General features: G+C 41.1%; 2 protein-coding genes across 2 annotated transcripts in view; both read right to left on the bottom strand.

Moving 5' to 3' along the window:
* Positions 1-11,178, bottom strand: part of ELOVL7 (ELOVL fatty acid elongase 7) — a 32,453-nt gene extending 21,275 nt beyond the window's left edge. Inside the window, exon 1 of the mRNA XM_062513730.1 lies at positions 11,083-11,178. The gene's annotated coding sequence lies outside the window, so the exon portion shown is untranslated. The remainder of the gene's footprint in view (positions 1-11,082) is intronic.
* Positions 11,179-18,328: 7,150 nt separating this feature from the next.
* The window catches only part of ERCC8 (ERCC excision repair 8, CSA ubiquitin ligase complex subunit), a 42,271-nt gene continuing 33,104 nt past the window's right edge, over positions 18,329-27,495 (bottom strand). Inside the window, exon 12 of the mRNA XM_062513727.1 lies at positions 18,329-18,430. Coding sequence (XP_062369711.1) covers positions 18,329-18,430 — 102 coding nt within the window. The remainder of the gene's footprint in view (positions 18,431-27,495) is intronic.

Here is a 27,495-nt window from a genome sequence, read left to right as displayed (position 1 = left end):
AATGCACATGAGTTAACTGAATGTAAGGCTCTTATACACTGAATTAATCACAATAGAAGCAGTTTGCTACTAAGGACTTGGTTCATGTTTACCCACCTCTTAGGAGAACAACAATCTAAATTGTCATTAAATAGTCACAGTGGGGGTCACTCCATGGAAGCTAAATAGAAACAAAAGCAGAGCTAGACTTCAGCTTCCAGAGAAGACTCCGTAAAATAAAAGGGAACAGGACCTGTTACATAGGTAGCATCTTGCTAATCTAGCCAATGCCAACAGAAAACAAAAAAAGCAGACAGGCCTTTTTATTTCCAAAGACATGTCATAACCAAGTAATCAATGGCAATGTACCAGCTGCTGTTTAGCACTAGAAAAAGAAAATTAGACCATAATTTTCACCTGCAGTAGACAAAAACAGGTAGATGGGACTGTCCTTGTAAAATGAAAATACATCAGAAAGGAGTTTTATATAAAGAGGAGATTGAAAAAATGTAAATAATTACTTTAAGAACACAATATTCACCTTAAGAAAGAAGAGGTAAGCAAGTAAAGTGAAAAATACTCATAATTATTGAAGGAAGAGGTGTTTTTCCACAGTTACATCTTGTGTATAGCATACACTCAGCTCTTGTCACTGTAGTTGCCATAGCAAAACAACACTGCAAAATCAATGCCATTTTATGGAATTTTTATTGCACCAGCTCTAACCTTGCTGGGTTCAGAATATTAGTAAGTAGTAACACTGATAACACCCGTGCAGTTGCAACACACTATTTTGTTCACCCTCTAACTCAGCAATTTACAATAGTTGAACTGCTCCCACACCACTCACTCTCCCATGCTGACGTGAGCTAATTTGCTTTACCATTGTTTCCCACTGCCTTGCACTTGCCCAACCTACCCACCCCTGGGTCCTGGGCCGATATCCTAGGCAGCAAAATAATGCATTCCTTCGGCTCCTATTTTGCTTGCATTGCAGTAGGCAGGCATAAATTTTAAAGGCAGCTGACCTAGAACTGACACCCTCCTTTCCCTCCCCCCTCTTTTTAAGCTACCATGCAGTATACTGGACATGCTGCTGAGCATTGTAAACATCAGCAACTGCACCCTCCCTGGGAGGCTCTTCCAAGAGAGCAGGAACCAGCTGTGCTGGTACCTTTGGCAGTGACCCACACAGCACAGCGTGAACTTTGGGAAGTGTGACATGGGCAGCAGCACAGTGATAGGCAGAACTTCAGGGTGACAAAAGCCACTTGAAAGGAAATGCGTTAAGTGCTTTTTCAACTAAAGTCTCAGAACACTCCTCCTACCCAAGAAAGCATGCTGACAGTAGCATTAAAAAAGCTGCTGCTCCAAGGCCAGTTTTGGCACATCTACTTTCTGGAGCACTCCAGAAAGCAGCTACACCACATCCTAAATATTTCCAGTCCAGAGCTGGTAATTTATACAGCTGCAGCTGGAAGTTTCAAATCACTGAGGGATATGCAGGGAGGTATATAGAATGTAGGTTGTTGTTGTTTAAATTAACATTCTTCAGCATGATGAAAGGTTTGGTTAATCACTATGAAATACTCATGAGTACTAGCATCAGGCAACCCACGAAGGCATGTTATACCATTGTTTGGAGACTCAGGCCTTTCAGTCAGAACAACTAAGTACAGCAGTAAAGCAAATTTCTCCTGGCACTCTGTTTTTTATTTCTGCATCCCAAAGAAGATCTCCACTTCAAAAAAAGTAATTACACCTGACCAAAGTTACTGTGGAAGGGAAAAAGTGAAATACCACTTCTGAAATGGAAAAGCCAGATGTTTCTATTATAGTCCATACTCAATGGATGTATCACAAAGAGGTGGAGAATGGAAATGGACAGCAGAGAGGCATCTGATGTTTAGGAATAACTGGAGAAGAGACCCCACAGGCTCATCCTGAAGTTGAAGCCACTTGCATTGTGCTTATATGTTGAATCCAGAGATGAACACACAGAAATTAGTATGTTATAAACCCCCATTTGATTCTGTTCAGAATTTGAGTAGGCTTTGGGTACTACTCAAGCCATCTTGCATGTTGCTCACACTACTTGCCTGATAACTTTTCCCAGTACCTCTTCCTTTTGAGATTACTCACCCGTTGGAGGCAGATCCAGTTTGACAGCTTGGGCACATGGGATGAACAAGAATGGGAGCACCTTTGCTTTCACACAGTGCTAGCAGCAGTTCCAAAAATACTCTTTTCCACTTGCTATGCAGATGCCCTTCTAAGGACTGTGAAAGTGCCTGACTTTCAAAGGGTTCTTGCAACAGACTTGGAAGTCAGAACTCAACAAACAGTACAGAATAGGAATATTCATGGTTGCCTATAAGCATTAGAGTGAGGAAACATCCAGACACAGTGACCCAGAGCAGTCAGTGGTCTGTGGAGACTAAAGGTTGCATGGGCAACACAACGTTGCAAGGACAGTATTCAAAAGACAGCCTAACCTCAATAGCTTGTATCAAAGCATAACTATCCATCACCTAAAAACATTAACTGGCTTGATCAACAAAAGCATCTAACAAGATTTTTTTTAACCAGATCTTGTTATAAAAATCTAACTTTAAAAATATATCAAATTTTCATTAAAATTCCAAGAAAACAATATGCAGGAGTTTGCAGAATTCTGTTTGCATAACACAAAACAGAGGTTGATATTATGGGCAAAGATACATTAATGACAAATCACAGCCGTGAAGGCATCTAGTTATCTAGATTATCTAGTTATCTAGACCTTAGTTCCTTTGCTAATGGGGGTTTCTAAAAGTCTTTATTATTTTGCACTTTCTGGAAGCTCAAAAACAGCACAAAAAGCAGCACTATGCAGGGCACGCGTTTGCAACAGCAGAGCTTTTTAAAATCAGCTTAGAACACCAAACGGTAACCTCACAGAGAAGCAGAATCAAACAACACATCCATGCACAGGTTTAATCACAGGTATGTAGTAAGGATTTTTCCTTTTCTATCAATAATTTCCACTACCACAATAGAATGCACTTTTTACCATCTTTCCAAGCTTTGGAGACCACCCAGGACCACAAGACATCTCTGAAGTTTAAAATACAACAGTTCATTCAGACAGCATGTAGGGATGAGCCAGCTATGTCTGCCCAAGGCGACTGCACTTTTTTTTTTTCTCTTTTCGATCCTGAAAGATTGCCAAACATAAATAGCTTCAAAAATAAATAATAAAAAAAGACAGATCCCATCAACAAAGTGCATTAGGCAATGGATGTGCAACATCAGAATAACACAGGAGACTATAATACTTCCAACAAAGAAGCTTGGCAAGCAGTAGAGTACTCATCCTAATACTAATGTTCCTTTAAAACACCGGTATACTAGAAACAGATAAATGTCCAACAGTCTACTCAGCATGCCACAGCATTAAAACAGAAGAAAATTGCACTATCTCCAATACAAAAGGAAATTAGACTTACTTACAGCTATGCACTTAAGTTACCAAAAAAAGTCTTAGTATTTTTGACATACAGGTTTCAATGCCTTGCAGGAGAGGTCAGTTAGTGAGTTTGGCTCACTCTCTGTATGGGGTTCTCAGACCCCAGAGAAAAACAGGCATGTCTTCTACCAGTCAGTCAACACAGCAAAGCTGTATGCAAAATTAAAGTGTTGTGTGCTGGTTCAATATTCTAGCTAATATAAAAAAAATATAAAAGAGCAGGCCACACCCCCCTTTCTGAATCTAAAGCAACACCATTGCCCTCATCATGAAAGCAAACAGGGTTTGCTTCTACTCTTCTTCTGCCCCACTTCCGGATGACTCTATTGCTCACATTTAAACCGAATTATTTTCTTTCACACACATTCTTTGTCTTACAGGTACATTATTCAGGTGCAAGTTCATCCAGCTGACCATATCCAAGAAGTGTGATGTTATGCCACTGACTGGAAAGGAAGACTGGATCTCTTCCCACTGCAGTCATCTCAAAGAATGAGCCAAGGTCATGTAATTTCACAGTCTGTAAAAGAGACTCCCTCACTTATCACAAAAGTCTTTTTAGATTCAATCAAGTTTTGTCCAATGCTTCAGCACCTTGGATGAAAGCAACTGATGAAATATCACACTTTACAACAATATGCATAAAGTCTCTACAGGATAAAAGCAAGAACACCAGATTGCACAATTTCCACACCTCCAGAGGCAATTTTCCATTCCATACTTTTGAATGTAGTTCAGATGGGGTATATGAGAAGTCCAGTTTTAAAATAAAATAGCCACCTCATTTCAAAAACTGAGAGAAATTGCAGAGCAAACCAGAACTCAGCATGGTCCAGTCCATTTCAGGAACATTTTCTCCACAGCTTTCTGATAAGCTTCCTTAACTGATCAAGTGGATCACTTTAGTTTATGAAAAGCAGTTTCAGGATAATCTGAAATTCAAATGGAGAATACTTCATCCCGTAAGATTTCAAGCAGTCATTAAGGGACTAGATGAAGAGAGGCACAGGGTACTCTAATGGCACTGGTATTTTACATTCCCTCCTCTCATTCTAAAATCTGCCATGTTCCTAGTTAGAAGTTAAACTAAGTGAACTTCCTGAACATCACAGCTATGGCATGAGGCTATTTACAACCTTGTCTTATAGTTTTTCCCTTTTTCATGTAAAAACAAACTTAATCAAACTCCACAATAACCTGACTTGTTACAGAACAACAGGTGCTACAGAAACAATGTTGTCAGCACAGCAGAAATACCAAGAGTGATTGTAATAAGGCTTATGAGAAGTGCACCTTACAAGTAGTTTTATGAAAGGGTTAATTTCAAAGTTGACAGTGAACATTTGAGTTTACTTCATTATCCTCTTGACTTTGGTTAACTGTTTATTCTACAATTCTTGTTCACAAGAGACAAAGGGGAACAGGGCACTTCCAAAGTAATAATAATACTAGTAATGATAATTTCATTAAACTTGTCACATCCCGTCTGTACAGTTAAAGATTACAAGGTGAATTTTTTTCTTCAGCACTGAACAAATAAGCTAGAACTCTGACTACAAAATTATAAAGAAGGTATTTAATATAGATTTTTCTAACTGTACATCTAAACAAAGACAAAAGGGATTGCTGTGGATGTTGAGAATGCAGATAAAAACACACTATTCTCTTGCAATATACCTGAATCCAAGTATTTTTCACCAGTACAAAAGAAAACATTGCCAGCTACTTCTTCTCTGAACTGACTACAGACATTTCCACATGCCCAACCCCATCTATTCATAACACCATATGGTAAACAATTACTGCAGTATTTACTTAACAGAATAAATGAGCACATCTGACCAACAACCCTGATAAACTTAAGGCTTCAGCCAGTATCTTTTCATTGAAAACAATAGAAAAAATATGCACTTTACTTCCTAACAGATCAGGTGAAAACAAAAACAAACAAACAAACAAACAAACAATCTATGTGCCATCTCAACTAACTTTCCTGAAAGAAATAATACAGTACCAATGGGAACCATTCCCATACTCTAAAAGCATACAGAGAACCACTGAATCAGGTTTTTGTGACTTTGCTTTAAGTCATTTCAGGACTGATGATACAATGCAAATTATTTCCAAATCAACAAACTGATCTTTGTGAGTCAGACTCCAGCAAGAGTCGTCCCCTTCTTTTGTTAGAAAACAAAGAATAAAAGGAATAGAGTAAGCTATATTTTTATCTCAGGCATAGCCATAAAGCCTGAATGCCATCACTGGGATAGGAGCATTCTCTTGAATTCCAGCCCATGAGATGCCTGTTGAAACTTAGCAGCTTTTTGCACAGTGCATCGTATTTCTTTGCACAGGGCTCTGCAGTGCACTAGACAAAGTTACGCTCACATTCACATGCATTCAGTGAGGCATTGCTTTAAAAAAAAAAAAGTTTTTGAATAGAGGCTCCAGGCACAAAGCCCAGTGTGCAAGGCCCATATCAATATAAAACATAATCCAAACTACAAAGAATTCACAATACAATTAAACACAGGCAGGCAGCATGTAGGAATTCATAAAGCTGCTACAAGCAGCTTCTCTTGAGCACAGCCTGCTCAAGCAGAGCAAGTCTGGCTGTTTACAGGGTAAGCTGGCAATTATAAGAGCACTTTTAAGAGTAGCAATGTAATTTTAATCAACCTCTCTCCCCATTACTCATACCTGCTCCTATGTCACCCTTGACTTCTGCTGGAACAACCATTTTTCTGGCTGCATAATTAAACAGATTGGGAAACAGACCCAACACAGGAAAGCAAGCCTCACAGAAAAAGAAAGGGTAGTTTTTAATCCAGACTGTTTCCTCAGTACTTCTTAGTACCAGCTTTCACAGTAAATAGTCCAGCACAAAAGAAAAGTGACACAAGAAGCACATGCAAAGGAAAGCATAATAGAATAGAAGAAATAATAGAAATGCTGGTGAAACTGCAGCATCAGCCTAAGTAGGTATCGTATCACAAGTGGAGTGGAGATAAGGGTCGATATTTGCTGCTTTTACCCCGGCACAGTTAAAAGGGGCAATTTGAATACCATTGCTCCCAGCAAATAAAATGATTCATGGAGTTTACTGACACCTGTATTTGTCCTTCTTGTGACATCTGTGCCTCTCTGTGGGTGGAAGCCAGTTTGCTTTGGGCCAGATAGGCTTTACAAGTAGTTTTTAGGAGATTTGTGTGTTAATTCAGGATTTTAAAATCAAATGCTACTGAAATTCAATTCCTCAGACTCTCATCAAGAACCAAGATAACACTTAAAGACACTTAAAACTGTAGTTCTCTAAGCTGTGTATTCATCTCACATTACTCCACTCATGAACCATTTACAGGTGTTTTCTAGTCAACATCTTCAGTGATAAATTTCTGTGTGCAGCCATCATAAGCAGACAGAACAAAAATAATAAAAATACATGCACAAGAAAAAAAGTCATATTGACAGACACATTGAATGCATTTTGCTTTGTGAATTCAGTAAAAATAGAAAAAACAAACTAACAAACTGACAAAAAACAAAAACAACCAACTATTCATTATTTCCATGTCAATGGTCAGCATTAAACACTGAAAGCAATGACAAGTAAAGATAGAGACATCTGAGTTATTCTGGTGTGTATCATCAGTGTAAACTCATGTACTTAACTTCTTACTTTTTGGATTTCAACTAAATGTCATATACATAGAATAAAATTCTAAATGACTGCCAACTTTGCCAGACTTCTGGCAAATTGGAAATGTGACAACAGGCACTAAAACTACTGCATGACCCTCTAGCCTTAGAGGTACCATTTAAAAGAAACTGCTTTTTTAAAAAGTACAATCAGGTTTACAAAATTGACTACTTGTTTTGTTAATTCCTTTGTTCTAATGATCTCATATTTTTGAGGAGTAAAAGGTTTTGTTTCCACCATTCAGACTGTATCTGCCCTCTACACACAGCATTCAGCCTCGGTACTGGGTGAGATCCCTGTGCAAGCACATGCCACTTGCTCCCTAGCATGTGCAACAATGCAGAGTAATCACTCAGCTTTCGGTGCAGCTTTCAAACACCAACCACCTTCCCTTTAAATTCTCAGAAAGGCCTACCAAAACTGCTGTTTGAAGTTAACAATCCAAAAACTGCAATAGAGAAAAGTCTGCCATTTCTTGAATCTAATACGTACTTGGGCAATGAGAAACTGATAAAAACACTGCTCCTGTGTGTGCCATATGCTGTGACTTCATAAAGGAAACCAGAATAGTGAAGCATTGCAATGAGGGACAGAGGAAAAGTGAGGTGAACAAGTATTTCTCCCTTTCCATCTACCCAGGCTTTGAGAAGCAGCTTAAAGTTTCAGACATCCTGAACTGAATATGAGTGTTCAGCTACAACATTATTTGTATAAAATATGCTGTGCCACTGAAGATGTCAATATCCCATCTATTCATATCTGCCTATATACTACAGCTCTACTATCCATATTTAACAAGTTGTCCTTGATCCACTTCAGACAAAACAACACAGTTGGTCTAAACACATAACTGATAGCCAAACCATCTTATTTTAGCTGGGGCAGACACGGATGCTCACACCAGCCCCCGACAGGAAAATTATGGGGCAGCAGCCTCTGCCATGCTGAGGCAGTCATCAGGAAGGGAGAGATGCCGCATGAAGTCTGCCAAGTTAGATCCAGAACACAACCAACACGATTTCACAAGCAGCTAATGAAGATCCAGAAAGGGGTCCTGGCTCCCTTCCACCTCCTGCCCTTGAACATGGCACAGAGGTGACATCCTCCCACTTCCCTCACCCCACTCATGCCTCCCATGTCCCTCCCATGCACTGCTTGTGCTTCTGCCTCGCTCAGCATCTGCCCACACCTCCAGAAATTTGTGTGTTAGGCAACCAGATATGGGCAGGTCAGAGGAAGAGATAAGACAAGCATTAACCCAGACCCACTGGGCAGAAGCAGCTTTAAGAGGAAGAGAAGAAATCCACAGTAAAGGGAAAAAAAAAAAAAAGATTGCCAGTTTATTGCAGCAGAAACAAAGCCTGGAAGTGCAGAGAGAGGCAAGGGGTGCAGACTTGACAAAAGCCACCAAGTCACATCAGGATACAGAACCATCCCTGATCAGTTCTTTTACTGATATGCAGCTAGCTGATAGCTGTTTCATGGTATTTGGTGAGCTTCATAATGAGTTAAATCCTATTTGGCTTGTCTTACTTGACTAATGCTGTGGCATCTTTCCCAACACATTCCATGAATATTGCTTCCTGTACCAAACCTGTCTTGCTCTACTAATAAATACTTAATGGAAAGATCACACATTATATTGAAATACCATAAAGTTGCATTATTCCTGATATTTTCAATAAAAGTGATGCCTAGGAAGAATTTCAAAGAATCATAGAATGGCCTGGTTTGGAAAGATCACCTAGCTCTAAACTCCTGTTATGGCCAGGGACAGCTTTCACTAGACCAGGTTGTTCAGAGCCCAAGTGTGTCCCGGGCAGCACCCCAAGTGTTGAGCAGCAGAATAAATCAGGCAGCATGCTGTTCCCAGGCTGCTCCCAACAACCAGAAAAACTTGTTGAAACTTCTCCCTCATGTCAGTGTTCAGTACAGACCTACACATGGGTCTGGGAAGAACTGATTTACAATGAAGTAAGGAAGAGAGTATCATGACTTACATGACTGTAAGTTTTCTGGTTTGTCTGAACAGCTTTTATTAACATACCTTGGCTTCTTATGCAAACAAAGAAAAAAAAAAAAACAGTCAGAGCTGGTTTGTAGCTTCACTGTGGCTTTCCAAGCAACACACTATTCTGTCTTGGTGACAGCAACACCCAAGACCCAACCAAAGTTTCAATTCAGAACCTATTTACAAATTAAGTATCCACAAAAATTACAATTCTATAAAAATATATATGACACCTACAGTTGTAAAGGGCAAGTCTAAGAGGCTGCTCCAATGTAGCTTCATTAACCCCCCCAAGCTGGCACTGAGCTGCCTCCCTGGTTCTCAGCCTCACTGGCGATGTGGCCGTCCTTAAGGACGGACCTGCCCCACATCGCAGCAAACGTCTCCAAAGAGGAGGAAGGCAGCAAGTCAGACAGCCACCCTTCCAGCTTGCCAGACAACCCCTGGCTAGACATCACCCCTCCAGCCCTACATTTTAATATCAGCATCTTAAGAACATGGGCCACACCTCTTCCCGGACGGTCTCCAACCTTCACCCTTGAAGAGAAAGAAACCTCAGTTTCTTGATGCACGGGACCACTTTTTGGGAGCAAAAGACGTGTGAGGAAAAGAGCGTTTATGAACAGTAAGGTCCCTGATGCACTGGGCCCATGCAGATGCCACGATGTAACTTGTTCTTCACGACAGGAAGGTGAGCTCTGCTCATGTGAGACATAACCACAGGCCCTTGAGAGACAGGCACCGGGAGGTGTGGGGCACAGCCAGAGGGTTCGGAGGAACAAGTACTGGTTAGTGCCAGACACAGTCAAAGGGTTAGGGGCGGTTTAGGGCACAGACAGAAAGCTTAGAGGCCAGGCACTGCGGGGTGAAGTACGCCCTGAGGGGTTGGAGCAGGAAGCACCACAGGGCACTGCCCGAGTCTGGAAGTATAGCACAGGAGGGTGCATTCAGCGAGAGGGACCAGGGATGCAGGTGCAACCAGAAAGACGAAGGTGGGGAGGAAAAAAACTCAGCGCGGTACACTCAGGGATTTGCGGAAAAGTACGCGGGAGCAACCGGGGAGTTTGAAAGGGAGGGGGGGTGGAGGCAGCCCGCCACCCGTCCCGTCCCGTCCCGTCCCGTCCCGTCCCGTCCCGTCCAGCCCTGCACGCCCCAGCGCGGGACAGACCCCGCGCAAGAACGCCGAAGGCTCCTCTTGCCAAGATCACCGCGGTGCCCGCGCTCCGGTTTCCCGCTCCCGCCGGATCCACTCACGTGGCAGCACCGCACCCCACCTGTCCCCGCACCGCCGGGCAGCAACTGCGCGGCCGCACCGTGCGGCCCGCGGAGGGCGCGGGAGGGGGCGGACCGGACCGGCCCCCGGACCGCCCCCAGAACAGCCCCGGACCGCCCCCCCCACGGCCCCGGACCGCCCCCAGAACAGCCCCGGACCGCCCCCCCCACGGCCCCGGACCGCCCCCCGGACTGTCCCGGACCGCCCCCGGACTGCCCCGGACCGCCCCCGGACTGTCCCGGACCTCCCCCGGACCGCCCCCCGGGCTGCCCCGGACTGCCCCGGACCGCCCCCGGACTGTCCCGGACCGCCCCCGGACTGCCCCGGACCGGCCCCGGACTGCCCCGGACCGCCCCCGGACTGCCCCGGACCGCCCCCGGACTGTCCCGGACCGCCCCGGACCGGCCCCGGACCGCCCCCGGACCGCCCCCGTACTGCCCCGGACCGCCCCCGGACTGTCCCGGACCGCCCCCGGACTGCCCCGGACCGGCCCCGGACTGTCCCGGACCGGCCCCGGACTGCCCCGGACCGGCCCCGGACTGCCCCGGACCGCCCCCGGACTGTCCTGGACCGCTCCCGGACTGTCCCGGACCCCCCGGGCCGTCCCGCACCTCCTCCAGCAGCGCCCCGCGTGTCTCTCTGGATCGGGGGTCACGCCTTAAGGGTCAGGAGCCTTCGTGAGCGAGTTCAGAGGAGACCGCAAGGGCGATCCGAAGGTTGGAGCACCTCCCCTGTGACCAAAAGCAGAGGGAGGTGCGGCTGTTCGTGTTGAAGTCTTCAAGGAGATCTTATAGTAACTTTTAGTGCCTCAAGGGGGTTATAGGAAAGATGGCAAGGGACTTTTAACAAGGGCATGTAGTGATATGACAAGGGGGAACGGCTTTAAACTGAAAGACGGTAGGTTTAGATTGAGTATTAGGAGTAAGTTCTTCATTGTGAGAGTGATGAGGCACTAGCACAGGTTACGTAGAGAAACTGTCAATGTCCCGTCCCTGGCAGTGCTCAAAGCCAGGCTGGAGAGGGCTTCTGAACAAGCTGGTCGAGTGAAAGGTGTCCTTACCCATGGCAAGGTTGTTGGAAATAGGTGCTCTTCAAAGTCCCTTCCAAGCTAAACTGTTGGTGGTCCTATGACAACTGGCTTTTAACTGTTGTGATACCCACTGCTGTGGTGTTGAGGGGTTCTCCAGATGCTCCTAGATCTCAATCTCACTAGCATGGAGGAGGGAAAACTGATGTGGCTTCTTGGTGCACCTTTGGGATCCGTGGCAATTAAGTGTCACCCAAAGCAACACCAGGAAAATCTAAAAATTCTTTCTTAAAAACAAAACACAACCAATCAGCTTTGGCTCACTGCTTTAGGGAACACTCCCACCCCCAAAAAATGCAAGTACTCCTTTCTTAGACGATGTTCAGGATGACAATCACTGTCCCCAGTGACTCCCATTTAGAGAAGTATGGGGCACAAAGAAAGGTAATTGGGAATTTCTAGTGCGTGAGCAGGTGCTCCATTTTAGTTGTCTATCACTTTAGTCCACAAAAGACTAGAAATTACAGCTTTTTGAGATGGTTAGCATGGAGATCATTGCTTGAATCAAAAGAATCTGGAAAAACAAGGAGTAGGGAGAGGATATGAAGGCAAATTGAAGAAAAGAGACAAACTCATTTATGATATACAGAAATGCACAAGATGAAGACTTTGTAAACTAATGCTGTGAAATTAATACGTGGTCAGTGTCAATGCAGAGATGCATAGGGAATCTCTGAGTTGGAGGACAGCAAGAAGCTCAAAGCTCAAACCTGAAGTTTGTGATAACAAGAGGCAGAACCAGCATAGAAAGCTTTTTTAAAGTGTGGAAACATTATGAAAGGCTGACAAATGGATGGTGGAATGTGGAAAACATTGCTTGTAGCAGAGATCCCACAAAAGCGCCATAACACTGAGTGATTGATTAGGGTGGAGATTAGGAGGAGGATCTTGTCCTTTAGGATTTGCTTCATACTTCTATTGGAATTGTTAGGATTATGACAGATGATGAAATCCCTGGGCTTGTGAAAGAGCGTCTTAGTAAGATCATTGGGTTTGGCCAAAAGGGATATGTCAAAATATGATAAACCATTGAGTAATACTGTATGTCTCACCTAGGAGGTGAAAATCACGTAACAAAACTAAATAATCCCCTTTTCCTTCAGCATTCAGAAGTTAGAACCATTATTATTATTATTATTATTATTATTATTATTATTTCTTTATTCAAAACCTTTTTTTTTTGCCTGAAATATTGGGTGAGAAAAGCCAGAAACAAACCTCAGGAACCACCACCACATCCCTGCTCAGAATCCTTGGGAGCCTCAGGAGTAGTAAGTCTTGACTTTGTCCAGACGGATGTGGCTTAGCCAGCAACTAATATTCCTCCTGTGTTGAAAAATCTGTTTTGGTATGCCTGATAGGGCTGCCTTGGCTAAGACAAAATGTGACACTGGGGTGCATAGCAATAAAAAGTAGGCTACCTGTAGGCTTCAAAAATACGGAGCTGTTGTCATTCACATGAAAAAGAAAAGCAAGCCAGAAAATAATAAGCAGATTCAAACTAACAGCTCTAACACATTTGATGCCAACAGTGTTAGCATCAAAAACTTTTCATTCTTTGGAGCCCATAAAAAGAGTAAAAGTCCTTGCTTTCCATGCAGTTCAGGAGCAAAGGTAATTTGAACCATCAAGCAAGTCTGTGAGGACAGAAATAATGGGAAAGGACAGAAATAATGGTTGACCTATTCAGGGCAGGTAAATCATTAACATGCATCAGGAAAAAGGCAGCATAAAGGAGACAGCTGTGCCCTAAACACACAAAGAAAACTGAGACACACAGCAACACACAGAGACATTTACATTGTAAAAGAGGGAGCAGCAGACAGGTTTTCTCAGTTCTCAGCATGTGAGAGCTGCACATGATATTTACAGTAAATTTAAGTAATCTTTTAAGTTCCGTATATGCCCCATCCAAGAACAGGACAAGAAATAAATGTAGACTCTGGAGACAGCCCAAGAAGTTTTACAAGATGTTAAAAACTACGTAACTACTGGTGTATGATGAATGAAGAACTATCCTTGCCACGAATAATGATAGCCAGTGCTTCAACTTATTTTTTTACCTTACTAGATTCCTAGTAGTTTGTACACTTTAAGAGTCTTCTAGAGATAAGTATTCTCTAGGGGCTGTATTTGAAGCCTTCAATAGCTGATCAGCAGAACCACAGGAGCCACTTCGTAATCCAGCAACAGTGTTAGGTGCTTTTGCTGACACAGTGCAAGGTAGTCATCCCGAGAACACCAACAGATATCTGCGAAACAATCTTGAAGAGATGCAAGGGTAACCCAAATTTGGTTTGCAAGCTTTGCTTTTCTGGAGAACACCTGGTTTGCCTGTGCACTTGTGCCAGTGTTCTGAGTCACAACTGCCATACCTGTCCAGGGCAGGTTCTGCTGCAGGTGGCCAGTCTCCCACAGCTGTCACAGCACTGTGTTGGGCAGCTGGATTGCCAAAAAAAGGGCGTCTATGCCTCTTCTCATTTTCAATTGAAGTTATTTTCAGAATTTTCTTACTGCTTGTTGCAGAAAATATTGCTTCTTCTCCTAATTCCTCTGAGCCAGAACATTGTCTTTCATTTAGCTGAGGCTTTCTGATGATTTTTCTACCTAGGTCTCTTCCAGAATACCATGGATGGCCCCTTGTGTAGCGCTTGCAGTAACTTTCCAGGAGTAGTTTCCACACCACAAAGGAATTCTTCCTCAGACATGTATCATCAATTTTGCTGTGGGACAAAGTGAGAAGGTGACTCAGTCCTGCTCATATCTCTCTGGATGAGCTGAATTTTGAAGGGACATTTCCCCCTCCATCTGGGGACATACATTGCAGGTGACTGTACAGAAGTGAGTAGTCATTGCTGTGTTTACATGGCTTCTACACCACAGGGTACTCCACTATTGTCAAGCCAGCCTGTTTCAATAATTATGTGTTGACCTACATGTTGGGTTCCAGTTTTGGCATTTGAACAATAGTGAATTTGATAAACTCTTGCAAATATGACAAAGCTATTCAGATAAAGAACATTTCATGTCAACCCATCTATCTCAAGTAACAGCATTAAAATAATTAGGTCCATAGAAAACTGATTTGTATCTGAGATTGATGCTAGGCAGGAGTAAAGGAGAAGGTGCCCCAAAAGTAGGGTGAGAAATTACTATTCAAAAAGTATAAGAAATAATCTTAAATGTATGAAAAATATCATTAAAGGGGATGTTTAATAGAAGCAGTATCACTGTGTCATACATATATAGTATACATTTGTAACATATATATATTCTACTATGTATATATTTTAAACTTTCTGCATAATGTATAAAGTGCAACACATGTAGAATATACAGTATATACAAATAAACTTAGAATACATATAGATATACATTATGAGATGCACTATGTTATATACACACTGGGCTTCTCAAATGAAAACTGGTAATGACTCACCTCCTCAGAGTGTATTGCTTGAATGCAGGCTGATTGCAACTCAATCTATAGCAGGAAGGAAAATTAAATCACCCACAAAAAGTGCACTGCAGTCAGCCAAAGAAGCCTGATTGAACATAAGAAGAAGACCAAAGCACACCTGGCCAGCCTGTTCCCAAAAAAATCATAACCTTGCATCAGCAGATTTTTCATTTTAGTCTGCCCCATGTCTGAAATTTGTATATAGAATAAAGAGCTGGACAGTGGCTGTTCTGCAGCCTACATCTTACAGCTTTTCACAGCTGAGAATTCTAATTCAGATGCTATCTACCAACTGTTTTACATAAGTCAAATTTTACCTGTATATGTTACTGTATTACAGTGATAGGAGTGATAGGAGCAACAGTTTTATCCTGTAAGAACTTACATAGACAAAGCTAAAGGAAGTAGCAATATTTTTGGGATATTGGAGGGCTGTGGGACGTGTTTGTTGTTCCTGGGCCAGAAGAGCATGCTATAATCACAGTCTTATCCATGAACTGGGTGCATAAACATGTCTGGAAACGTAAGTTCCTTTTAGAGAGTAGGAATTCCACGATTCCAAAAGGATTCTAACATGTATTAAAGAAAAAAAATAAACAAAACAAAACAAAAAAAACCCACCAAAACCAAAGGTCAACAAATAAGTAAATGCTGACTTTGAAGAACACCTGCACTCTGCTAGTTGGCCAAGCTGAGAGGTGCATGCTGTGGTGCAATCCCACATGAATGTGTGTGGTTAGAGCTTAGGAAAATCAATGACAATAAGCTACTAGTACATGTTATACCATCTCCAAACCAGAATAATCAACGAGGATTTTACCTGATTAAAAGTTTGTTTTGGGCTTTTAGAAACAAGTGAGTTAATGAGGCAAGCAAAGATAAACCAGTATAGCCTACGAAAACTCTTTGGTGCTAATGAAGATGTAACTGTCTGTGTCATCCCCACATGCCATGTGCTGCACAACATCTGCAAGGGTAAGGAAAAATAAGATCTTTGGTGTAGGCTTGAGTAGCTGCTAGTTTGCACTTTGAACATGGAAGAGACAGACTCTATCTGAGCAGCATGGAGTGACACAGAGATGTATAAATAGCTCTCTCATATAATTTTCCTATTTCTTCACTAGTGAATCATCACATTCTAGAAATTCATGGGCTGCCATATTTCCTGAACTGGAGGGACAGGAATGCTGTCAAAGAGCTCTCTCTGCTGTGTTCAGTGTCCATGCAAAAGCTTCAAGTAATTTTGCCAGATGGCGGACATTTTGCTGTAAGAATGCATTACAAAGATGGTAGACCTGGGTGAAGCAATGAGAACCGACCTTCAAATCAAAGCCCTTGAATTATTTTGTTTGTTTCATACTCAGACCAACAAGGCTCAGGACATAACTTGTAAGGCAACTGAGCATCACAGTGAGAAACAGAAATCTAGAAAGCTTCTGAGGAAGCCATTGAAAGCTCACTTCTCTCTATTCAAAAATCAACCATCTACTTTTTTCTCCTGTCTCTTCTCATATTTCTTATGCCATATTTCAGTGTCCACAAGGATCCCATAAGTCATTAAATTGCATAACCTTGCTAACAGTGAAGCAATTTCCTCTTCCCTTTCTCTGCCAGTCTCTGAGATATGAAGAAAAATGAAAGACCAGAAAAGGGATTTATGATTAATTATAACAAACCCACAATCCATTCTTCCTTGACAGATATGACATTACTCAAGGAATGCAAATCTACAGTAAAACCATACCAAGAAGTAACTTTCTAAAATTGATTCTTGATCACATTACGTGCACCTAACAATGCACTGTAGAAACATAATCATTTAATGGATTTTTATTTATTTATTTATTTATTTATTTTTATAAAAACGTTCTGCAGATGGGATTGGGAAGAAAAGCAGGGAACTAAAAGTAAGAAATGGATAATCAAGGGAAAGGGGTATTCAACACATTACTGGGAAGATGTTACAGTTATGCCTAGCTGGAGGCCCCATCTGATTTTAGACAAAGAAGGCTGTATTGTTCCCATTCTCCCCATGACAATTATGTCACTTGTGTTTGGTAAACAGGCCAGAGATTAGGAAGTTAGTTTGAAACTGAAGATCTAGTAACTAATGCTCAACGAAAGGTAAGCCATGGGAAAATAGTTTAGACAGACATGCTGTTCAAGATGCTTGGAAAAGGAAACATATGTGAAATATGTTTAAAATCGATTAAAATAAGTACTGCCTCTTTTTAAATTATAGTTCAAATAAATTTAGAAGTGACCAGTTTATTAAGTGTAAAAAACTTGCTAATTTAGATTAAATTTTGGAGAAAATGCTATGAAAAATAGGCTAGGAATTTCAACTAATTTTTAATTGTGTGGCATGTACTTTGAACTGTCTTGTCATGGCTGTGTTCCCCACACAAACAGGCTGGTATTGAAACTAAGCATCTTCACTGGCAATATGCCTGTGAGACAATTCCTGAAAAACAAATTGCATAAGATAATTACTAATCAATCAAACAGAAATCATAGCTAATTACACTTCTGTGGTCTCCCACATGCGTAAGATTACCACAGATCAGGCATTTTAAATTAGGCTTTTGAAATAAAGCAGAAAGAATAAATGACAAAATAAAACCAACAAACAAGCCCCAACTAAAACAAAACAAAAAGTGTGCCCAAACAAACAAGAGCAAAATTCTCCACTCATGTATTTGTTTTTCTAGCAGTGTTGCAAAAGGCATAATGGATATATTTTCTTATGATGCAGAAATGTGGAAACCCAATGGCTTTCCTTTATGAAAGGATGCATTGTGCAAGCCTGCAGTTATATCCCCAACCTATTATAGTCACAAACACTCAAAAAGTCACAAAAACTCACCATCTTCCAGTGCATGTTCAGATGGCAGGTGAGCTGCAAAATAGAAGTGGCAGTCACAAAGAAAATGCTGGAGGAATCATAGATCTGTTTTAATCTGGAGAATGAACACATCGTATACCACCCTCAGGGGGAAGGGCATTCATGGTTGTCTTTGGAGTGTGAAAGACACTGATCAGAACAATCAGATAAACTGCATGGTAAGATCTTGTAAGGACTTAACTGAAGCATCTTAGAGAGATTTTTTGCTAGGACAAGTTACAGTCTTCAGTCCCTTCAAATAATGAGTTGAAGCTGTGCAGGACAAATAGCAAATATGATAAATGTGTACAACAAAACTCTGTATGGTGGAGATGACAAAGATTTCACCTCACAGTGTTGTTACCCAAACAAAAACTCTTTCATGCCCAGTTCTGCCCATGATGTTCTTCCTCTTTGGCAACAAGCTCATGCCATGGAAACAGGCATCAAGAATGTAGTCCTTTCTTGCATCTTCTCTCTTTGGTGCTTTTTTAACATTCTCCAAAGGGTGGCAGAAAATTTTAAGACCTCAACAAAATAAAGGGAAAATAAAACCACATGTTCAAATAGATAATATGCACTTTATATTCACTTACATAAAACTATGTCTAGCCTTCTCCAAACAAAAGATTCTGATCCTGTCTACACACTCCTGACCAGCTAACACAGCCATTCATACACCTCACTATCTTTTCCTCCATGAGGCAGAAGGTACACAGTGTTACAGAAACTTTTATTCCTGCACATCTTGTTGTATCCCTCTTTTCTTTAACATTTGCAATCAAATCTGACATTTTCATAGGAAACAACTGATCCACCACAATGCAACCCGCAAATGAAGACATGCCTTCGTATTGTGATTAAAGATCTCCTTCTAAAGAATATGCATTTAGATATGCATGTCACAAGAGTTCACATAAACATACCTGAACTCCTTTTATTCCTCCCAGCTCAAGTGTCTGTAACCACAGCAACAAAACACCCAGAGCAAGGAACTAAAGCTTTCCTCAAGGACTGAGTAAATTCTCTGTAGTCTGCCTAGCCTGACAAAGCTGTGCTGTATTTAATAAGCACCATGTCGGGAGGAGAGGCGACAGGAGAGGAGCTGAATCCATGATGTTATCAAACACTTGCCCAGGCTTTTATTTGTCTGTGCATCAATCCACTTTGGGGATTTTACTGGCCTGACTTTATTATCAAGTCAAGCAAAAAACCCTACATACCCCTTTGCAGGCCAATACAACTTCATTTACATTGCCATTATTATCCTTGATCTTCCAGACAGCCATGAGAATCTCTTTAAAGCAGATACTACTAGCAGGCAGCGCTAGTAGAGATGTGACATACTTGCAGAGATGGGCTAAATAGTCTGATTTTTTCACAGAGTGCTTGAAATTCCTTTATTCCATTCCACTCACCAAAAATGGCACTTGGAACATTTCAGAATGATGAGTTTTACAGATAAAGATGCTACTTAATCTGTTTAAATGAGGGAAGCAGAATTATCAAACAGTGAGGCTCCAGGCTTAAATATATGGTCACATGACTAGAAAAAGACATTCTGCCTTGGAGAAGCTGGAGCCTAAATTGATTACTGAAGAAAGAAAACCCAACAAACAGACTAGTGAAACATACAGTCTTAGAAACCAAATGGTTTCTTCCCTCAACACCCCCCCACCAAAAAAAAAAAAAAGAAGACCACCAACTCTCTATTCTAGCTGAGCAATTAGACTTGTCAGCAAGAGATTTAAAATGCATCAGGGTATATTTTTGTTACAGGATATATTCCAGGACTATATTGAAGCTGAGAACCTTTTCCCTGGCAGACTCCTGTCATATTTCACAGCTGCATCTGGGGACATGTTAAGAACCTGCATGAGGCACCATTAAGTCTTACAGTGTGCTTCATAGTGCTGCTGAATTTATTGCTGTCCTCCTACCCCTTCCTCACTGTTGTTAAATAGAGCTAGAGTAAAATGTGAAAGTGAGAATATGGCTTCATATCAAATGGCAGAGAATTATTTCACTTTTAGGTGTAGGTGGGAGCTGAGAAAAAAACAAAAACATAGAGTGGTTTGGGTTGGAAGACGCTCTAAAGGTCATCTAGCTCCAACCTCCCTGCCATGTGCAGGACAATTCCTACTAGACCAGATTTCTTAGAGCTCCATCCAATATGGCCTTGACATTACCAGGAATGGGGCATCCACAACTTCTCTGGGCAACCTGTTCCACTACCTCAGCAGCCTCACAGAAAATAATTTATTCTGGAGAAATCCTTTTAAGGATGCTTGTTTTCATGCCTCCACTCATTTTGACATGCCTATACACTCACTCTAGAGCAGCCACAGGCAAAGCAATGGGCTATAAGAACACTTCAGAGATTGGGTGAGATAAATGCGACTGTTTGCAACTGAATTTTATTTTAAAATCTCAACATTTCCAAAAAACACTGCATTTCCTTGCATCAGTCTATGGACTGCTATGGAACAATACAGAGTCTGATATTTTTTCATATGGAGTCATTTTGGGGGCTAAATCTTCAGGGAAGTTTGCAAGTCCTACATTCATAGACCAGTTCTGCACCTGAGGTACTGTTTTCTCTGTGCACGTGACAGCCATAAACTCAAAAACTATGGTTTCTAGAAAAGGGCATAGGAAAAATTCAATGCTTCTAGAAGTTAAAAAATTCTCTTAAACTGCATAGCAGAAAACTAATAACTGATGCTACCTGTAATTTCTGTGATTCTGACATGGCTTGTCAAGTATTTCTAAAGAATATTCTGAAGCTTCCACTTTTATCTTTTCCCTTCCTGATAACTACTGTTTTATAGAGAGACTTAATTGCAGTTGAGGTACTATATTTACTGTATTTGTTGTGCTCACCTTTTCTATTGAGAGATGCAGCAAGAGAACAAAATGGAAATTCTAAACTTAGGTCAAGACTTTCAGAGACATTCCACGTTCTTGAATGCAGCTGAAATGCTTCTTGGTAGATATAATGTAATTGTAACCAAAAGAAAAGGACTATTACTTACTGTTGCTTTCTAGTCACTCTTTCCATTCTTAATGCAGCCTGTCTCTTTGTCAGATACTAAAGATGAGGAAAAGTTATCTCCAAGCACTTATGTTTTTCTTCTGGTGGCAAGACTTTCATATATGAAGCCATACAGGAATTAATGCTCTTTGTCAGGACACATCCCTTAATCCTCTGATCTCAGATTCTGCAAACTGCAGAGAATACTGAAGGAAGTTATCCTACATACATAGAGAAGTTAATGTGGCAATAACCACAACAACAACAAAAATTAAGAATACATAAATGAGAAAAGCCAACAACATTGCCTTTCTCCTTCTCTCTTTCTGATTATCAATTGGGTTACTTCTCATTCTTGTATATCTAGTCTTTGCTAGGGAATCCATAAGCTTCCAGATCACAAATTAATATACAATAAAAGTAATTACTTCTAATTTTAAGGCAAAAATCAGATAGCCACTTGAAATTTCACTGAAATTCCTAAAAAACCCAGAAATGTATCAGTCTGGTCTAATTCAATCTAAATTGTTAAATGGTTTATACCATGACTTTATTATGACATATAAATAAATAAATATTTTAATATCACTAAAAGAGGACTATGCAAAATACCAAGTGGAAACTTCTCAATGACATTGGAAATTGCTTTTCACCAACTTGTGTACAGGAAAGGCCAAAATATCTGTTAATCCAGGTAAATTCAGATATAATTGTAAAGTTGTGAAAATTTGAACCACAATTGGCACCCAAATTCAATATGTGTAGATACCTTTTGGGAAATGCCTATCAATGCCAGGGCATTGAGTTTTCTTGTCTGAAGTAATATTGTATGAGTTAAAATACTAATTCCAACGTTTTGCTTTTCCATGTGCACATGTACATCATTGTATAGGGTTTGCATGTGCAGGTTCTGGTAGCAGGAATGTTTTCTGTGAGAAGCTGCAAGAAGCTTCCCACATGCCAGACAGACCCAATTCTGGCTGGCTGTAGGACGGATCCACTGCTGGCCATGGCCAAATCAAGAAGAAAAAGGAAGTTGTGCAGATGTTAATGCACTCAGAGAAGGGCAGAGTGAAAACAGAAGAGAGGAACAGCTCTACAGACACCAAGGTGATTGCAGGAGGTGCTCCAGGCACCAGAGCTGAGGTTCCCCTGCAGTCCACGGTGCAGCCCATGGTGAGGCAGCTGTGCCCCTGCAGCCATGGAGGTCCCTGGGGATGCAGAGATCCACCTGCAGCCCCTGGAGAACAAGGCCAGAGCAGGTGGATGCCTGAGAGGAGGCTGTGGCCTATGGGAGGCTTGTGCTGGAGCAGGGTCCTGCCAGGGAAATGCCCACCCATGGAGGGAGGAGTCCATGCTGGAGCAGGTTTCCTGGTAGAACCTGTGACTCTGTCAGGGACCCACACTGCAGCAGGCTCTTCTAGACGGACTGCACTTTATGGAAAGGGACACATATGGGAGGAGTTTGTGAAGAACTGTAGCCTGTGGGAGGAATTTGTGATGGAGAAGTGTCTCCCATGGGGAACATCCCACAATGGAGCAGGGGAAGGACTCCTTTCCCTGAGCAATGACAGGAACAACATGTGATGAACTGACCATAACCCCCATTCTCTGTCTCCCTGCACTATTATGGCAAGGAGACAGAGCTGGGAAGAAGGGAGGAGTGCAGGAAGGTGTTCTTATACAGCTCTGATGTTTTAGTAATACGTTCAATTTACACCCGCAAGTTCAGTTTGTTTTGTGATCTGTCAGTGATCCTTTCCTGTCCTTATCTCAACCAATGAGCCTTTTTTTTACTCTCCGCTGTCCAGTTGTGGAGGGTACTCACAGAACAGCTTTGGTAGGCACCTGACATCCAGCAAGGTCAACCAACTAAAAACTACTAAAAAGCCTTTTTATGTCCCCTACCTGGGACTGATTTGCTGTATTCATCCCTTTCCCTCTGTGCACAGATACTCAGGCAACCCTCCTCTCTTCCACTCTGAAACTGCACAAGCCACTCTCAGAAAACTCAGCAGAAAACTTCATTACAATCAAAATCACCAATAAATGGTGCCACTGAAAGACAAATCCTACACCCATTCATGGTTCGGGGCATTTGAGGCTCCTGACACTATATGGCAGGACATCAGCCTGTGAACAAGCTATTGAAGCATTACAATAGCAGAGTTTCTCAGCTTGGTACGATGGAGAAAAATGCTAGAGAAGTTGGTGTTTTTTCACAGATGCTTTACTGGTTAATCTTTAACAGTTAAAAGGTTTTTAGAGTAGAGTTTCCAAGAAAACATCTTATTTTTTCAAACAGGCTACAAAGAAAGGTGGGGAGAATAGTCTAAATAATGTAAAAAGGGAAATAGATAAAGCAGAAAAAAAGGAAAGTAACCAGAGCAGATGTAGTGGAAGAATATACCTACAAACTCCTAAATTTTTTCTGCATTTTATTTTTAAGATTCTACCAAGACATAATAGGATTTTTATTCATAAAGAGCAAAGAAGCAATCCCATGTTGCACCAGAGCTTGCTTTCTTGCCATTTGAGCAGAGGGGATGCAAAGTAAATTTTAATCATTTTGAACTCTATCACCCAGTTGCCAAGGATATCCCTGTACCTGACTATACAGTCTTTAACAGCCCTGAAAGATTCAAAAACTGCAGGCAGGCAGAGACAGCAGAGCTGGTAAACAGGGCTGACTTTCCTTAATTTTGTCATTTCTGGTAATACCTTTGTCTTCTTGAATAGGTGACAGCTCTGTCTGGAATAACATTTGGTGGCTTTGGAATAATAAAGAACATTCCTTACAGGAAGATTTCTGCAGAGTATAATCAAGGAAATCTCAGTTTGTGTAGCATGAACTCAGATTTTATAATATTTGGGAGAACTCATACTTTCCTCAAGACATTTTTGACAATAGCTTTTAATGAAGGCAGATGTCTCTGTCAAGGCACTGTTAAGCAATGTTACTTAGCCACTTTATTTCTTGGCTCTTTATCCCATAACAATTTATAATAATTTCTAATACGATTTATAGTATTTATAATCTGTGGATGCAATAAAATACTTTTTTTTCTTTTCTGTTAGTTATAGATCAAGGTTTTCATCCTTTCTGAAATCATTCATATGTTTAATGTGCCTCTGCTAAAAGTATTCAGTGGTGTGAGAACTGAAGGGGTTAGGACAGCAGAAAGGAAGAGGAGTGTATAACATGGTCATGAAAAGGAAGCAAGGTCTAATGTTTGTCAGCTATGGTCAGTTGTCCATTTTCTGGGTTAATACTGGCCTGGGACACCCACAACAATGAGATAGCATGGGATTCTATTGAAAACACAATGCAGAATCATCTTATAAAGTGGTAGTATCTCAATTCTGCATGGAGCAGAGCTTGCAGCTCGGCATCATGGAATCTGCTGTCCTGAACATAGTGACAGGAGACAAGGCAATGAGAAAATCTTAAGAGAAATTAATTCAGTTTGGACTAGTGAAACTGGATTTGAATGTAACAAATTGGATTTGCATTTAACAAACCCTGTTGTGAAAGGCAGCAATATTAGCTTGGGCAAAGAAAGAAAGATCATCTATGGATTAGAATAAACAATGAACCTGATGGTTTACATTGCAAAAATTATTATAAAACTGAGAGATACTTTAATATAGCAATTAGTCATAGTAGGAGTAGTAATGATGATGATTTACAAAGATTTCTGTAATACCTCAGCTATACTTTTCTTTAACTAAGTCTCTTTAGATAAACTAGACATTGATTTATATAATCACATTTTTATGTGCCTGCAAGATTTTAAGAAGCTGCAGGTGTCTCAGGAAAATAATGAACACAGATCAGTTATAAAATGAAAAAAACCAAAAACTTAAATGCTAAATTTTCATGACAACATTTTTGACTGACTTTAATGAATAAATGCTCCAAGTGTGAAAATTAATGAGCTGCTAGTTCATAGAAGAATATTGTACTGGGTCTAAGAGAGTTAACAGTAGCCAGTCTGATTCCAGAAAGTGCACGTATATGTTAATACTGGGTTATAAAACAGCTAATGAAATCACCCTCCCATTTTCTCTATCCTGTGGTACATTTCTGCTCTAACACAGTCAAATGTCTTTCAGATCAAAAGTTCTCATGTTCTTCTGCTCAAAACACTATTTGAATTAGCAAACCTCTGTATGCACTTAAGCACGTAATCAAACAGAAATTGAGAAGAAAGGGGAGGACATGCCTAAGCGCTCCCTAGAGGGGTTGGGTGATACTTCAAAAGTAAAGAAAACTACCAATTTTAACACAAGCTTGATGAATTATATTGGATGTATAAAGGATTGAGGACTTTGGTAAGGACAAAACAAGATTATGTCCTGGCGTGGAGAGCTGTGTGGGCATGGCTGTGTGCAGCAGAGATGCAAATCAATAGAAAAGATTATGAACAGCCTGCTGGGGAGAGAGGAGACAGGAGCTAGGGACCATGAAGGACCTGCATTTAATTCACCCTAGATAAAGCAATGAAGATAGAGGGAAGATGAAGCAGTGTGAAAAGCCTTGCTTTCACAGCTCCTATTACCTGGTCCCCATGGAGCAGGATTTTCACCCCCAGGTTTGAAAGATCAGGGCAACACGGAAGCGAGCACTAGCCCAGTGATGCACCACTGTAGCATGGAGGATTGTTGAACTTGCACACCCTGTGTATCTTGTGGCACAAGTAGGGTTCTACCTTTTCATCCGTAACTAGAATAGTTCCTTTGTTTCTTCTATGTGCTTGTTTTGCCTGGGGTAGAGTTAATTTTCCCCACAGTATCTGTCATGGAGCTGTTTTGGATTTGCACTGGAAACAGTGTTGATAGCACAGGGATGTTTTAGCTGTTGCTGAGCAGTGTCAAGGCCCTTCCTACTCCTCACCCCACCCAACCCGTGAGGAGGCTGGGGGCACACAAGTAGCTGTGAGGAGACACAACCAGGACAGCTGCCCACAACTGACCAAAAGGATATTCCATCTCATATGGCATCATGCTCAGCATATAAAGCCAATGGAAAGTGAAGAGTGGGGAGGAGCATCGGTCAGGAGTGAACAATTGTTTTTATCTGTGTCTTTCTTGAGTTTTATTTCTATCTCTTTGTGGTTTGGTGCTTTCTTTGTTTGGTTATTCTTTTGGTTTTTTTGTTTTTTTTTTTGTTTTTTTTTTGTGTGTGTGTTGTTTTCTTTTTCCTTTTAATTACAATTTATAATTGTACTTAGATTTTATTTCCATTATTAAACTATTCTTACCTCAACCCAGGAGTTTTCTCACTTTCACCCTTCCATTATGTGACTCCCTCTATCCTTCTGGGGTGAGGGGGAGTGAGCAACCAGTGGTGTGGTGCTTAGTTGCTCTCTAAGATTAAGCCTCGACACTCTTATTTTTCTTGTGCCTTAGTGCTTGAGCAGCCTTGTGAACTACTACCTTTTGACTTGCATAAATTTTCCTCTTTCTGGCAGGAGAAAAAACTTTGCTGGCACAGTTTTCAAGGCCACTAGAATATATAATCAACCTTCTTACTGATATAAGTAAGTACCAGCAAGACCTTTTACATGTTTAGGGCACATAAAGCAAGCCTCCTTAAGTAGTGAAACCTACAGTCCAACACAGGGGAATTCTGCTAAGCAGAAATATAATTCTATAATACTACAAGATTCAGCAATTATCACAGGTATCTATATTTAATATAGAAGCTCATTGCTGAGTGTTATTTAAATTACTTTGATATACTTCATTAGTCAACCTAAACTTCAATAGTTAACCAGAGTGGCAGAACAGGATGAAGCAGCTCTTTCAAACATTAATTTAGGCCCTCAGGTATATTAGCTGTCTGCAACACAATTAAGTGTTCTGGAAACTTACTTTATAAATAATGATGAACAGCATTCAGATGTCAAAGTTCCATGCAACCCTAGACTTGGGTTTTCTTGGGAAATAGTTTGTGCACTACCCTGAAAACATGCAATACATTCCAAGCACATGCCAAATGTGACCATTTCCCACAGATGCATACGAGAACTGCTCAGTCTAAGGCTCCTGTTGCAGTAGTGACAGTTCAAAACCACTGAACAGCATCAGACTGTTTGAATACTTAGCTTAACTTCAACTCTCATAGGCCATAATGGACGATTCTGGTACAAAAATATATTGTCTGGGCCATATACTCCCTTGGAAGAACTAGTGATGGAGAAAATATATTATTTTATAAAATCCCAAAACATTTTTTTTCATCTTTGCTAGCATGAGAATAATCTCCAGTTGATTTCCTGCGGTGTTACAGAACAGTGTGGGAGGTGATAGCAACAGTAATTAACTGTTGAGCAACACTAGACACTCCCTTCTAACTGCCACAAAACATGAGAACTCGATATTCTTAACATACACCTACTCTCTGGTGTATCTTTTATCACAGCAAACATGGGCTCCCCAAACAGCTAAATTCATTGTATTCTTTGATACAGTGTACCTACAGAAAATAGGAAAGAAGCATATCAACACAGCACTATCCCTCCGGGTGAACCAATGCAGTGCCCCCAGGCAGACA

The sequence above is a fragment of the Cinclus cinclus genome, chromosome Z (assembly GCF_963662255.1).
Source record: "Cinclus cinclus chromosome Z, bCinCin1.1, whole genome shotgun sequence".
Taxonomy (NCBI): Eukaryota; Metazoa; Chordata; class Aves; order Passeriformes; family Cinclidae; genus Cinclus; species Cinclus cinclus.
This window is presented reverse-complemented; position numbering and strand designations above follow the sequence as displayed.